Source organism: Salmo salar, chromosome ssa13 (genome assembly GCF_905237065.1).
Source record: "Salmo salar chromosome ssa13, Ssal_v3.1, whole genome shotgun sequence".
Taxonomy (NCBI): Eukaryota; Metazoa; Chordata; class Actinopteri; order Salmoniformes; family Salmonidae; genus Salmo; species Salmo salar.
In genome coordinates, this window is record NC_059454.1 from 89,149,453 (window position 1) to 89,164,644 (window position 15,192).

Genomic DNA, 15,192 nt, shown 5'->3' on the forward strand with positions numbered 1-15,192 from the left:
ATAGTCCGGAAATTACGGTAGCCAAATTTCATGACTCATAGATGAGCTGTTCTAGCTCCGAGGCCACAGCTCTACAGAACCATTTCAAAGGTTTTGTCCACACACGGAATGGCAACACTGAATAGAGGAAAGGTGTTACACATGATGGATGACTAAGCTGACAAGGTTAATCGTTATTGCAATGGGTGTAAAGAAGGGTAATATTACAGAAATGTAATGGAAAGGATGCGGGGTAGAATACGTTACAGCTTCCATTTCTGTCTTTATGTTGTGTCCTGTTCCTCTGTGTTTGGCCAGTAAGAACAGCCAGGCTTAGCCCAGAGAGATGAGAGATGTACCGTATGTGACAGAGGCTGGAGCCAATGCAGTATGCAACAGTGATTTGGATAGTTGTAGTAGTAATGTGATCTCATGTAGCAGTTGTGATTCATTAGGTGTAGAGTGTACAGTACGTGATATGACAAATGGAGTTGAAAGGCATGGATGCCCCAGGAAAAGCCACCATAACTCTATAAATCAATGCAATTGCATTTCTTAAATGCAGTAAATAAGCTACAGTATGTAGACTGCTAACGACAAACGTGTCTGAAATGTAATCACCACTGAATTCACATGCATCTTCAAAATCCCATAAAGATGATGGAAAATAACTGGAATAAAGGAGAGAATCATCATCGTCATCTTTCGTTGTATCATGAAATCCCCAAATCGCAGATGTTAGAGTTCTGTTCAATATTTTCTTTTCCTCCAGTGAGTAAATGTGTTCTGGTGTAGGAAAAAAGAGAGTGAAGGGATGGATGCATAAAAACGGAGTAAAAAAATGGAGTAATAATTATTTTATTTTCCCATTAGCTCTGACTAAGACCGATTTAACACGGAGACGCTTGAGAGAGGGAGACCGAGTATTGTTCTTATTCATATGTAACTAATCTCTGATCCTGTTAAAAGTGTGTGCATTATGCTAATGTGGAGCTTATAAGTGTATGCACATAATGTCCTAATGGGAAAATCAGTATTAAGAAAATCTGCATGAACATTTATCATATGAGGAGAACATCTTGGACCATCAACTCACATGCATAGCACAGAGACTCATGGTTGATTCCACATCCACGTTTTATTTGTATCGTAGGATTGGCCACACTGTCCGTGTATTCCTGAGGGCAGACCGGACTCTGGCAAGTACAGAGTTTTTACAGGTGGAACCAATACAAAGAACAACCGGAAAAGAACCATACAAAGAAGGGAATCAAAACACGGCATTATGAATCTCGTAGGCAAAAACTAGCAACCAGCTGCTCCGTGACTGGTTACAGTGTTAAGGATATCCTCACTTGGCAAGGGGCTCACTATGCCTAGGTAACCATACGTGTCCTGATGAGCATTCATCTGTTACCAGTCTGTTACCAGGGTGATAAAGGGACCACATTATACTGCACCAGTAGGATTAAAACAGACGGCCATCGCATCTATGATGGGTCTATTATTATAATCTAATTGCATATTGTTGTTAATCATGCTTGCTAGTCACTCAGAGCTCTGGAAACCCAGTCCTGGATTAGCTAGATTTCTAAAGGCCAACATCTCTTCATCTTAAGACCTGTCTCACTGTGTTATCACTCTGTCCCCATGGGTAACACTGACAGAGTCCATCTGTGCACACAGCTGTCCACACCTGACCACACCTGAGTGGTGCTCTATGTGCCCAACACCTCCCTATCAACAACTAGCTATTGTCCTCTGCCTCTGCATTAACAGCTCCTTTTGAAATGTTACACATAGATGGTTTAACTTTATTGATTATTCTGAACTGTCATTATTTGGAGGGTTCCAAGTACTGCTGTCTCACTGTAATGGGCATATAGTGTATGGGCAACATTGCACATCTGCCGCATCATCCCCACGGACCACTGCAGATTGAAAAACAAAACATCATAACATTTTCTATGTGGGCGTCTTTTTAATTTCTGAATTTCTTTGTGGTTCTTATATCTCTCAATACATCTGTCTCTGAAAAGCATTTACTGTGTCATATATTATATTTCTTAAATGTAAGGTATATTATAGACACTCCTCTTCATCATTCTTCTCTGAGCCTCAGCTGATGACTTTGTGCTTATCATCACAAAACGCTCTGTGCAAAGTAAACAACAATACAGTAGTTTCATCAAAATTAAGCAATATTTCTAGCATTTATGAAAAACAAATGTGGCACCACAGTCCAACTCACAATGTAAAATGACAAGTAAACGAGACAACTTCAATGTCAGAATTTGGCTTGCATAGCAAAGAAAAAAAATGTAAAACTGAAAATACAAAACCTATTTACAGGAAATGCAAGTCCTTTCACTTTCATAAGTCAATAGCTTAACTGTAGGGATTTTTATTTTTCATGAATGTAGAGTGAGTTACTGTACATCATGTGACATGAAATAGGAGGGGCATGTGATATACAGTATATTCTTTTGGGAGGAGGGATGAAAGTAACACTGTAAAAAGAACACTGAGACGTGTGTCTGTGTGTCTGTACATCACATTTACAGCTCTGCGTTTCTCTCTCGCTCCCTCTTTCATCTTCCAGCCTTCTCCTTATATTCCATCCTGTAGCATTCGCAGAGGGGAAATCTCATTGCACTTATAGACAAGGTGTCCTGGGACAGGCAGCACTGGAGGGTCCGACTCATCACAAAGACTCTGAGAGATGAACACACACAGACAGACAAAAGTGTGAATACAGTATATCACATATAACCAACAGTAAATTGCTTTACACCAACCAGAAACAATACCATTGTGTGACTACGGAGAGCCTGAATACGTACATCGTTCTCCATAGCTGTGCTCGGTGCTGTTGGGAGGCGGGTGGATGTTGTGTGGGTGGTCTGTGCCAGCCCCAGCCGCAGCTCTGTGGCGTGTCCTGCCCAGAGTGGCCATGTTGGAGGATCTGCCGCTCCAGGAGGCCATATGCTGCCGCTCCAGCGTTGAGACCATACACTCCTCTGGGGGGTCTGAGCCCCCAGACGCCCATGACCCGTGCAGCCTTGCCCCCACACTGTGGACAGGCACAGGGGTAGGAGAGGCCACTGAGGAGGGAGTGGAGGACATAAGGCACTGGTTAATACTGCTCCCAAGATGGGTTATACACAGCGGCCTTTGTAATTGGTTGAACATGTCACAGGGATCAGCATGGCTATATACACTGAGTGGACAAAACATTCTATAACATAGACTGACCAGGTGAAATCTATGAACCCTTATTGATGTCACTTATTAAATCCACTTCAATCAGTGTAGATGAAGGGGAGGAGACCGGTTAAAGAAGGAGTTTTAAGCCTTGAGACAATTGAGACATGTATTCTGTGTGTGCCATTTAGAGGGTGAATGGTCAAGGCAAAAGATTGAAGTGCCTTTGAACGGGATATGGTAGTAGGTGCCAGGTGCACCGGTTTGAGTGTGTCAAGAACTGCTACGCTGCTGGGTTTTTCATGCTCAACAGTTTCCCGTGTGTATCAAGAATGTTCCAGCACCCAAAGGACATCCAGTCAACTTGACACAACTGTGGGAAGCATTGGAGTCAACATGGGCCAGCATCCCTGTTGAACGCTTTCGACACCTTGTAGAGTCCATGCCCTGACAAATTGAGTCTGTTCTGAAAGCAAAATGAGGTTGTGCAACTCAATATTAGGAAGGTTTTCTTAGTGTTTTGTACATTAAATGTAGTTTGTTATGAACCACTTTCAACAAAGAGATTCCATCCACCTTCCCCATCTCTCTCTCTGTCTGTCCTCTCTGCCCCCTCACCCCATGTCTTACCTTCTGTGGGGGAGTCTCTCCGGCGGGGCAGTGTCCCAACAGTTTCTTCCTGGGGTTTGCGTCCAGTGTGTGTGGCCCTCTGGTGACCCAGGCTCTGTGTACCCAGAGCACTGCTCTCTGTGGAGCCTGAGCTGACTGGTCGACCCCGCTGGGAGTAACCTTTACCTAAAGGGGGCGATGGAGAAAGGACAGGGACACAGGGACAGAGAATTAGGGAGACGCACAACATAGTTAATCAGTTTAGATTAGCAATATTATCATAGCTTTTGCACTGCTATGTTAGAAAAGATTCAGTGTAGTACTAAAATGAACTCAACTATGAAAAAATAAATGTTGTAAATCAAATTGACTGAGGAGAGGAAGCGAGAGGGGGTACAAATCAGTGCAAGAAACCTTCCTAGGTAAGACTGTTTGTGTGGGTAGTATTCACATCAACATTCACATCTTGACAATTCAAGGTAAAGGATACAATGTGGTTATAATTCCTGGCTCCCAGCTTAAGTGCATTGGACTTTGTGTGTGTGTTGGCCTGGTCTTTGCGGGAGAGGAGACAACGGAGAGACCATTGTAGAGATAAGCTGATCTAGCGTAGCCTTCTCCCCATAGAGGCAACACAGCAGATTACTGCACATAACCTACTTTATCACAGACACACCACAGTATATTAGCACAGTTTCCCGTGTCTCAGGCAGCATGCCATACGTTCCATGATCTCCCTGACTAGGACTGAACCATGGTCTCACTCTCCCCCACAACTCAGACTAGTGGTCTACAAAAACACATCACACTTTTGACCTCTGGATCTGAAGTCCCCACACCTTGTGCTCTCACTCTCCTCATAGCTTTTGACGTTAGACACTCCTCCGAGTCATTAGCTTTCATTCAGAACATTAGAGAGGCTAAAATACTAAGTGTTTAGACAATATGGTCATAAACTTGAAATGGCATCGAGTGATTGAACAAAAAAACCTAAATTAGATATTGTGGAGAAATGATTGCTTCCATCTGAAATCAAATAAGTAGCCAGTTTGACGTTTCTTTATTTAATGGAGATGGATTTCACTCATGTGTCCACACCAGATTACAATAAATCTTTCCCTTTCATTCAATTCCTTGTTCAAATTAATGAGTCTGAATATCACAATATGAAACAATCAAATGGTTCTGAGTATGACACGATACGGTTGAGAAAATTGGAAATAAAAAAACTGCATAATGAGCAAGGCATTTAGTCTCTGTAAGTGGTGACTGAATAAAACCATATTGCTATTGCCAATTTCTCACTGCTCCCAAATCTTTGTCATCCTGCTCGATGTAAAGACGTGTACAGCTGTCTGCACTGTGAAGAGATGAGGGGCATGATCTGAGTGTATGTATTTGTGTGTGTGTGTGTGTGTGAGTGTGTGTGTGGTGTGTGTGTCTCACCTGAGCCCTCATGGTTGTCCATGCTGCATCTGGCCGTGTAGTCAAAGCCACAGAGCTGATGTGAGACTCCGTAGGCTTCATGCTCCTCCTCTTCCTCACACGGGATGTTGTTTCCCAGGTCAGACCCAAGCGTGCTAGACACGTACCCCATCGGAGGGACAGGGGCCATAGGCGGGTGTTGGCTGCCCTTCATATGCCTGTATAGAACATGAGGGAACATGTTATGGCGCTGAGGCTGGACACAGAGTGGTAGAGAAAGACACTAACAGACAGGAAGTAAAGGCCAAAACACAAATCCACGAACAACCAAATGCCAGAGTGCAGTACTAGAGCCCCGTTCAGCATGTGTGAGTGAGTGCCTGTGTGGGAGATTTAATTAATTATTTTCCATGTTCCAATTCTGCGGCGCTCGTGCTCGCACTAACACAATGAACTGGTAATTGTCTGGGTGAAGGGAGAAGAATGGCAGGCTAGGCAGGGCTGTCAGTAACATGTCTGTTATCTCCCCCACAGCTGTCCCCTCTGAAGCCTCGCCCCACGCCTCGCCCCACGCCTAGCCCCACTATGGATGAGCCACCCATGTAATTAGCAGCTCTTGTTCCTGTTGTCAGAGCAGCGCGCTAGGCCAAACCCCATCATTACCACCTCAACGCATTTTCCTACTGACATGACAAGTTTCCCAATGAGGTGTAATCAATGAAGGGCTGTTTTTATATTTTGGAGGAAACATGAAACCAGAGGATAGGATGACATACCTAAATACCACTGATATGAAACACAAAAAAAAACTGGCTATTGATATACAAAAGCATCCAGATCAATTGGAGAGAATGACACCTCATTCATCCACAGCACAAAGCAGAAATTGCAGGGTAAATGTCTCATGATTGAAATATCATAGGCAATTTAGTCTAACAAATACCTGTGGCAATTCAAAAGAACACAAAGTACAGTACTTAGTTTCATTTCATAGTGGAAAGTGGATACATAATACACTGAAAACATGTAGCAAGCACAATTGTTGTATCATATCATGATCTACGGATACATAGAAAGTAGTCTCTCTCGCCAGACTCAGACTTGAGAAGAGACTATATGGAAAGCAGTCTCTCTCGCCAGACTCAGACTTGAGAAGAGACTACATAGAAAGTAGTCTCTCTCGCCAGACTCAGACTTGAGAAGAGACTAGAAAGAAAGTAGTCTCTCTCACCAGACTCAGACTTGAGAATAGACTACGTAGAAAGTAAAGAGGTAAAATAAAAAAATCAAATAAAGACATTGACAGATCCACAGTAAATTCTTTCCTGCTCACCACGTCTGTTTGGCCACTTGGTACTGGTAGGCTCTGGTCAGCTCATCCAGGTGGGCTTGCAGCATGGACTGCATCTCCTCGTGGTGGGTGGAGCTAAGGGAGGAGGATGACGGTTGGCTGTAGGGAGCTGCTGCCGGGGAGGAAGCCACTCCCCTGAGGGGCGGGGTGGGCACTCGCTCCTCCTCCAGATCGTCGTCCAATCCCTGGTGGAGGTACGTCTGAACAGGAAGGGGCGGGGCCCAGCTGTCTCTGTCATACCTGCAACATGAACTACGATGTGAGTAATTTGAACTAAAACCATATCCTGCACTTCTCTGTAGATGTGTGTGTTTAAGGTGTTTAGAATCCTAAGTGTTACTGCTAGTGCACAGTGACCTGCTCTCAGTGTTGTACGCTTAGCTCACAGACAAATACAATTGTTTTTCTACTGGTTTGTATTTTGCCAGACCATTAAAAACATTGTTATCTGATGTTCTATCTCGCAGAGGGAGAGAGGGAATTACACATTTGCTGCTGTTTGCAATTACAAATCCACTGGCTGGGATGGGATGGTGAGATCAAATTACAAGATCTAACCACATGCTGTTTTGTCATAAGTGGTGGTGAACCAGCCAAAGCTGCCTGAAACGAGCTGCAAGATATGTGTGCACACCCCAAGGTTTTCCCATTGCCATCCTCCCAAAAAATGCCTGTGACAAAAACAATGTATTTTTCATGCAATACCAAGCAGAGTAATGAAGGTTTCCTCAGTTTGACTAGTATAGGCACCGGCAGAGGGAGCTTACTACTCCATGTAGCAACCTCCTGCTCATCTGTGCTTAGCGCTCTCCTTGAGCACACACACACACACACACACACACACACACACACACACACACACACACACACACACACACACACCTTGAGATATAGGAGAGTTCAAGGAGAGAGAGAGCCACGCTGGTTACAGCCAATTAGGAGAGGGTTTGCTTTCCTCTCAGTGGTTCACAGACATACCTCAGATCCCTTATAGACAAGAGAGGCTGCATGTGTTCCTTGTCATTATTTCACTTCCTGTGTAGCATCATGATATGATGTGTATAGGTGTATGTATAGACGTGTGTCCAGACAGAGAGAATATTATCTTACCCTGCTCCATGGTTCTCTGGGGGGTAGTGGTCCACCTCGGTGCCTGGCAGAGGGTGCATGGGTGGGGGAGGCAGGGGCATGTTGACCCAACAGGACCCATTGGATTTGGAGGTCTTTGTCCCACCCTTTGACTTCTTTTTCTTGCCGCCCTTTCCACCTGAGGAGGAAAGAGAGAGAGAGAAAAAGATAGATAGAGAGAGGGAAGGGAAGGGAAGTCAGAGATTGATAGTTTCTTATCAGCCTGGACTCTGCCTCACAATACGGAGATATCCCTATAGCCCTCAAGCTGTGGGTTTTAATGAGCTGATACTATTCCCCATTGGGTTCAAACACACACACATACACACACACTGCTGCTTGGAAAGCTATTTTATCATCACCTGGGCTTTCTCCCTCTCTTTCTCCCCCACCTGGCTCTCATTATTTCTCTCCTCTCAGTGTGCTGACGGAGCACTAAGACTTTTCCTCTATGTTGACATTTCTTAAAGAGGCGTAGAGACCTGGGGCCCGGGGCTGCAGGCTGGCTTCCTCCCTCCGTCTGTTCTCCCTCTTCCTCTATGTTCCTTATCTCTCTCAGGTAACCAGCATTCAGCTGAGCATACAGCTCAGAGCACATAAGAGAATGGACGTCCGACCAACAGACAGACAACCTGAGACCCTCTCAACAATACGCCTCCGCTCCGCACAGCCAAGCTAATTGTATATCCACGGGTCAAAACACAAAGGAATCCCTGCCTCTGCTAATCAAATTAATCCAAAGAAATGTGCCTTAATTCTCTGACATTTCTAGGGTAGAAAAACTCCTGAGGCTGAGGAGTAAAAATCGACATGAGGAGAGAGGAGCGATTAACAACAATATCCTCAGGGTCCATTTTCAATGAAAATGTAAATATAACATTCCCCTCTCTCTGCTGCCCCCCTCTCGCTCCCTCTTTCTCTCGCTCTCTTTAATTTGTTTTTATGCAGTGTCTCTCTCTCTCTCTCTCTCTCCAAGGTGGCAGGTAGCCTAGTGGCTAAAATCTGTCAATGTGCCCTTGAGCAAGGCACTTAACCCTAATTGCTACTGTACTGTAAGTCGCTCTGGATAAGTCCGTCTGCTAAAATGTCAACTAAACATTCTGCTCTTTTCCAATCAATCTACTGAAAATAATCTCTTCTTCTATTGTTGAATGCTAAGCTTCACTCTGTGACTAACAATCTAATGAATGCTAAGCTTCACTCTGTGACTGACCATCTAATGAATGCTAAGCTTCACTCTGTGACTGACAATCTAATGAATGCCAAACTTCACTCTGTAATTGACCATCTAATGAATGCTAAGCTTCACTCTGTGACTGACCATCTAATGAATGCTAAGCTTCACTCTGTGACTGACAATCTAATGAATGCTAAGCTTCACTCTGTGACTGACCATCTAATGAATGCTAAGCTTCACTCTGTGACTGACCATCTAATGAATGCTAAGCTTCACTCTGTGATTGACAATCTAATGAATGCTAAGCTTCACTCTGTGACTGACAATCTAATGAATGCTAAGCTTCACTCTGTGATTGACCATCTAATGAATGCTAAGCTTCACTCTGTGACTGACCATCTAATGAAGGCTAAGCTTCACTCTGTGACTGACCATCGAATGAATGCTAAGCTTCACTCTGTGACTGACCATCCAGCCAATGCTACAATCTAGGGAGATCTGATGCTATGCTTTAGATCACTCTCCTTCGGGGCACACATGCATGCACACATTCAAAACCACACAGCCCTACCCTGCCCATCCCCTCCCTGTGTTTCCCCAGTGTTGCTGTGGCGAACCGTTGCAGGGGCGTCCGTCGGTCATTGAGTAGCCCAGGCTGGCCATTTCCTGCTGGGCTCGAAGGGAAGCCTTCCAGCGAGGGTCTGGTCTGTCCACAGCCAGCTCATGGAAGCTGTTGGAATGCAGGATCTGAGTGGTGGCATAGGGGATGGCCTGGCTGCCCCGTGCTGGGCTGCTGTAGCCCGCCTTGCCTGTGAAGTCTATACTGCTGTATATGGCACCATCAGACAGCATGGTACCTGTCTTTTCACCCGCTCCAGAGGGCAGCACGTCTGAGATGAGCGAGACAGCAGGGAACAGACAGAGATTCATGGAGAGATAAAGTTACCAATCTTTAAGGTCAGTGTGTAACACATTATCACTCCCTGCTGCTCCAGTGTTAGGCTCCCTGGATTAGTTAAACTGATATCAAATGAACTGAGATGAATCAAAGTGATTAGCTAGCAGAATAATTATCATGTTGTCATGCAATGCCTTGTAGGGACCCTACGCTGTGACACAGGGAAAGGGCCTGTCACACAAGGCTGACCTTCAGCTTTACCCACAGGAGCCCCAGGCCTCTCATCAGCCTGGTGGGAGTTAAATGAGCTACAGGAAAATGGCACCAATACACACATAGCATCTTTCCTTCTCAAACAGCCACACACACAAGTACACAGACATAAACACTCACCGCCACAAGCCCACATCTATTATTAGGAGTTCAAGCTAACGAAGCTGGTGAAAACCTATTGAATTTGCTGCCGTTGGTTATTATTATTCTGCTTATCGATAAAGTTAAACAACGCAATATTTTCCAGACAAGCAATTAAAACAACATGGCCGTTACTGACCAATAAGCATTTAATTGTGCGTGGTCTGGCACATAAATGCATATAAATCCGTCACAGATATTCCTATTGTAATAAAACTTGGTACACATGTTCCAAACACTCTGAAGACTTAACATGTGTCAGCACGACACAGTGGAGCATTTTTATTTAACTAGGAAAGTCAGTTAAGAACAAATTCTTATTTACAATGACGGCCTAGGAACAGTGGGTTAACTGCCAGGAACATGTTTATATCTCTTAATCTGTTTAACTCAGAGTGATGAAATTTGGCACACATGCTCAGGGATATGCACATAGCTAACATGTAAAGTATGGTTCAGTTTGTTCGCATGGTGATGCTGTTGGATAGGAAAAAACACTCGGGCAAGCTCATCGGCTCATAGCGGCCATATTGTTTCATCTCGAGTCCTGGAAAATATTGCGTTTGAAGATATGCATCCATAGATGCTATATACCAAACTACTTTAAAGTAGTCAACATCCTTAAAAATAGTCCAAAATACAGTGCCTTCAGAAAGTATTCATACCCCTTGACATACAGTGAATTTGGAAAGTATTTAGACCCCTTGACTTTTTCCACATTTTGTTACGTTACAGCCTTATTCTAAAGTGGATTACATAAAACATTTCCCTCATCAATCTACACACAATACCCCATAATGACAAGGTGAAAAAAGGTTTTTAAACATTTTTGTAAATTTATAAAAATAAAAAAAAGAGGTACCTTATTTACATAAGTATTCACACCATATGCTATGAGACTCGAAATTAACCTGTTAGGGCTAGGGGGCAGTATTGACACGGCTGGATAAAAAACATACCCGATTTAATCTGGTTACCACTCCTACCCAGTAACTAGAATATGCATATACTTATTACATATGGATAGAAAACACCCTAAAGTTTCTAAAACTGTTTGAATGGTGTCTGTGAGTATAACAGAACTCAAATGGCAGGTCAAAACCTGAGAGATTCCTTTACAGGAAGTGGCCTGTCTGACCATTTCTGGAACTTCTTTGCCATCTCTATCGTTTACTAAGGATCTCTGCTCTAACGTGACACTTCCTACGTCGTCCATAGGCGCTCAGAGCCCGGGAAAAACCTGAATGTCGTCATCCCAGCCCCAGGCTGAAACACATTATCGCCTTTCTCAAGTGGCCGATCAAGGGACTCTGGGCTTAGGCGCGTGACCCGACCGCCCCCGTATTTGTGATTTTTTCCTCTGTTTGCCGAAAAGGAGATTCCCGGTCGGAATATTATCGCTTTTCTACGAGAAAAATGGCATAAAAATTGATTTTAAACAGCGGTTGACATCCTTCGAAGTACGGTAATGGAATATTTCAAATTTTTTTGTCACGAATTGCGCCATGCGCACGACCCTTCTTTACCATTTCGGATAGTGTCTGGAACGCACGAACAAAACGCCGCTATTCAGATATAACGATGGATTATTTTGGACCAAACCAACATTTGTTATTGAAGTAGCAGTCCTGGGAGTGCATTCTGACGAAGACAACAAAAGGTAATCAAACTTTTATAATAGTAAATATGATTATGGTGAGTGCTAAACTTGCCGGGTGTCTAAATAGCTAGCCCGTGATGCCTGGGCTATGTACTTAGAATATTGCAAAATGTGCTTTCACCAAAAAGCTATTTTAAAATCGGACATATCGAGTGCATAGAGGAGGTCTGTATCTATAATTCTTAAAATAATTGTTATGCTTTTTGTGAACGTTTATCGTGAGTAATTTAGTAAAATGTTAGCGAATTCCCCGGAAGTTTGCGGGGGTATGCTAGTTCTGAACGTCACATGCGAATGTAAAAAGCTGGTTTTTGATATAAATATGAACTTGATTGAACAAAACATGCATGTATTGTATAACATAATGTCCTAGGGTTGTCATCTGATGAAGATCATCAAAGGTTAGTGTTGCATTTAGCTGTCTTCTGGGTTTTTGTGACATTATATGCTAGCTTGAAAAATGGGTGTCTGATTATTTCTGGCTCGGTACTCTGCTGACATAATCTAATGTTTTGCTTTCGTTGTAAAGCCTTTTTGAAATCGGACAGTGTGGTTAGATTAACGAGAGTCTTGTCTTTAAATAGCTGTAAAATAGTCATATGTTTGAGAAATTGAAGTAATAGGATTTTTAAGGTTTTGAAAATCGCGCCACAGGCTTCAAGTGGCTGTTACGTAGGTGGGACGAATTCGTCCCGCCTAGCCTTAAGCTCTAGAAATTGTTTTATACCCTTCCCCAGATATATGCCTCATCACAATTCTATAGGTCTACGGACATTTCCTAAGACTTCATGGTATAGTTTCTGCTCTGACATGCACTGTAAACTGTGGGAACTTATATACTGTAGACAGGTCTGTTTCTTTCTAAATCATGACCAAACAATTGAATTGGCCACTGGTGGACTCCAATCAAGTTGTAGTGACATCTCAAGAATGATCAAAGGAATTGGATGCACCTGAACTAAATTTGGAGTGTCATAGCAAAGGGGTGTGAATACTTATGTAAATTCAATATTTCATTTTCAAGAAATTTGCTAAACAATTTAAAAACATGTTTTCTCTTTGTCATTATGGGGTTTGTGTGTAGATGGGTGAGAAAAAAACCTATTTAAGCCATTTTGAGTTCAGGCTGTAACACAACAAAATGTGGAATAAGTCAGGGGGTATGAATACTTTCTGAAGGCACTGTATATCGAAGCATACTGCATGAACAGTTTGATTTTGAGTTCTGATATTTGGCAAGCGTGGTAAGGAGTTCATAAGTAGCTCATCATCCTAGGGTGATGTGTCCAATTTGCCACTATGGTGGCGCTATGGGGCCAGTGTGTGAGTGTGTGCGTGTGTGTGTGTGTTTGACTGTGGATTTATGTATGTGTGTGAAACGTTTCATTGTGAAACACTATCAATACTCCCGATGCACCTCTTCAGGTACTACTAACACTTTTGCCCTCTTATAACAACTTCTCAACTCACTTCAACATTTATCAACAATCCCTCTCGCTCTCTGTCTCTCGCTCTACTGCACCTGCTGTTTTGACCTCTGAATTCGCCACTATGAAAAGCCAACTGACATTTACTCCTGAGGTGCTGACCTGTTGCACCCTCTATAACCACTGTGGTTATTATTTGACCCTGTTGGTCATCTATGAACATTTGAACAACTTGAAGAACGATATGGCCTTAATGGAAATGTACTCTTATAATCTCCACCGGTCACAGCCAGAAGAGGACTGGCCACCCCTCAGAGCCTGGCTCCTCTCTAGGTTTATTTCTAGGTTCCTGCTTTTCTAGGGAGTTTTACCTAGCCACCTTGCTTCTAGATCTGCATTGCTTGCTCTTTTGGTTTTAACCTGGGTTTCTGTTTAAGCACTTTGTGACATCTGCTGATGTAAAAAGGGCTTTATAAATACATTTGATTGATTGACCTAGCTTGAACCCTGGCAATGATGCTTGCAGGTTTAATTAATACTATTATTATTATTATTACTACAGCTAGTATGAAAGTGTATTGAACCAATCATGGATAGACAAAAGAAACACATGCACACTCTCATCTAAGCTCTTGTCAGTTTTTTTTTAAGCCAATAGTGATGAAATAGTTAACGTGATCCAGAGAGACTGAATGTCCAAAGTGTGTGTGACAGCCTGTCAGTGTGCCTGCTGAAGTATACCCTCCACATTGAATAATACATGCAGCTCATACATGTATTAACATCCTCTCACTCTGGGCACATGACCTCTGACCTCACTGTGGAGCCATGGTGTGGCCGTGGCATAGAGTGACACCGTGGTCAGCTGGGAGGGTCTGGGTCAGCCCTCTCTCAACTCTCTAGTTCCCTGGGTTTGGTTCTGTTTGACCAGGGGTGATACCTCTGTGTTCTTACCTCCTCTGCCAAAGTTTCCTCGTTCCTTGGTACCTCCCAAGCCCCCATTTGCTGGCAGGCTGGTGGAGGGCCAGGAGTCAGCCAACCAGGGGAATCCTGGGTCACCGGCTTTCAGCAGACCAGGATGACTGTTTTTAGAAAGATATAGAGAGGAGAGGGAGGGAGGGAGGGAGAAAGAAGGGATACATAGAGAGAATGGGAAAGAAGGGAGGGAATGTGAGATTGTTATTAGACAAACCTCTGGTGCTGTCTGAATCCCAGCAATATTATTCATTTTCTCACATGTTGTTATACCGACTGCTTCAACAACAAATTGCTGTGAAACCTCATTCAGCATATCTGCTCTTCTGGAGCAGCCTGAAGCAGAGGCAACAATAAACAAGCAAACAGAGAGACATAAAAAACTGACAAGTCCACAAATCAGTGCTGGGCTTTAGCGCCCCTAACACCCCCTGGAGAAACGGACCAGGACTAAATGCACAGACATTAAATCAGTTTTAGAGCCCAGCACTACAGAAATTTCCATTTTAAATGTAGAATCATGGAGGGCCTTCTGGCAGTTAGTCTGCCAGCCCAGGGAAGTTGGGTAGTGTCTCCATAGCAACACACACGGCAACACTCATAGGATGGTTTGGTGAAACCACCCCTCCCATATTGCACAGGAAATTGGCAATTTCACTCCATTGTCTGAAATAAATACAGAAATATTTGTATTTTATTACTAAGAGTTGAATAAGGAACAGATATAGGATCTTAATTTGACCTGTATTGTCACAGCAAAATAATCCTGCAGCAACAGGATTTGAACCTTTAGTGTCGCTTGATCAGTGGTTAGGATGCCATGGTTGGTGGTTAGCTGGTCAAAATGAGGCTACATGAAAAGTGGAATACTGTTGATATAATGTGTTTGTGTGGGTTTTCAGTGAATTTATGTAACTCACAAAGCTCATCTGCATTTCCTGCAGC

The 15,192-nt window shown here is 43.4% G+C and overlaps 1 protein-coding gene across 5 annotated transcripts in view; it reads right to left on the reverse strand.

The window, feature by feature from the left end:
• Nucleotides 1-1,098: 1,098 nt before the first annotated feature.
• Nucleotides 1,099-15,192, reverse strand: part of LOC106568109 (roundabout homolog 2) — a 243,519-nt gene continuing 229,425 nt past the window's right edge. For all 5 annotated transcript variants that reach the window (XM_045692357.1, XM_045692355.1, XM_045692356.1 and 2 more), the window contains 8 exons: nt 14,227-14,354; nt 9,491-9,763; nt 7,679-7,835; nt 6,551-6,808; nt 5,239-5,435; nt 3,814-3,978; nt 2,823-3,083; nt 1,099-2,694 (listed from right to left, as the gene is read on the reverse strand). In XM_045692357.1, coding sequence (XP_045548313.1) covers nt 2,693-2,694; nt 2,823-3,083; nt 3,814-3,978; nt 5,239-5,435; nt 6,551-6,808; nt 7,679-7,835; nt 9,491-9,763; nt 14,227-14,354 — 1,441 coding nt within the window. In that variant the 3' untranslated portion in view covers nt 1,099-2,692. The remainder of the gene's footprint in view (nt 2,695-2,822; nt 3,084-3,813; nt 3,979-5,238; nt 5,436-6,550; nt 6,809-7,678; nt 7,836-9,490; nt 9,764-14,226; nt 14,355-15,192) is intronic.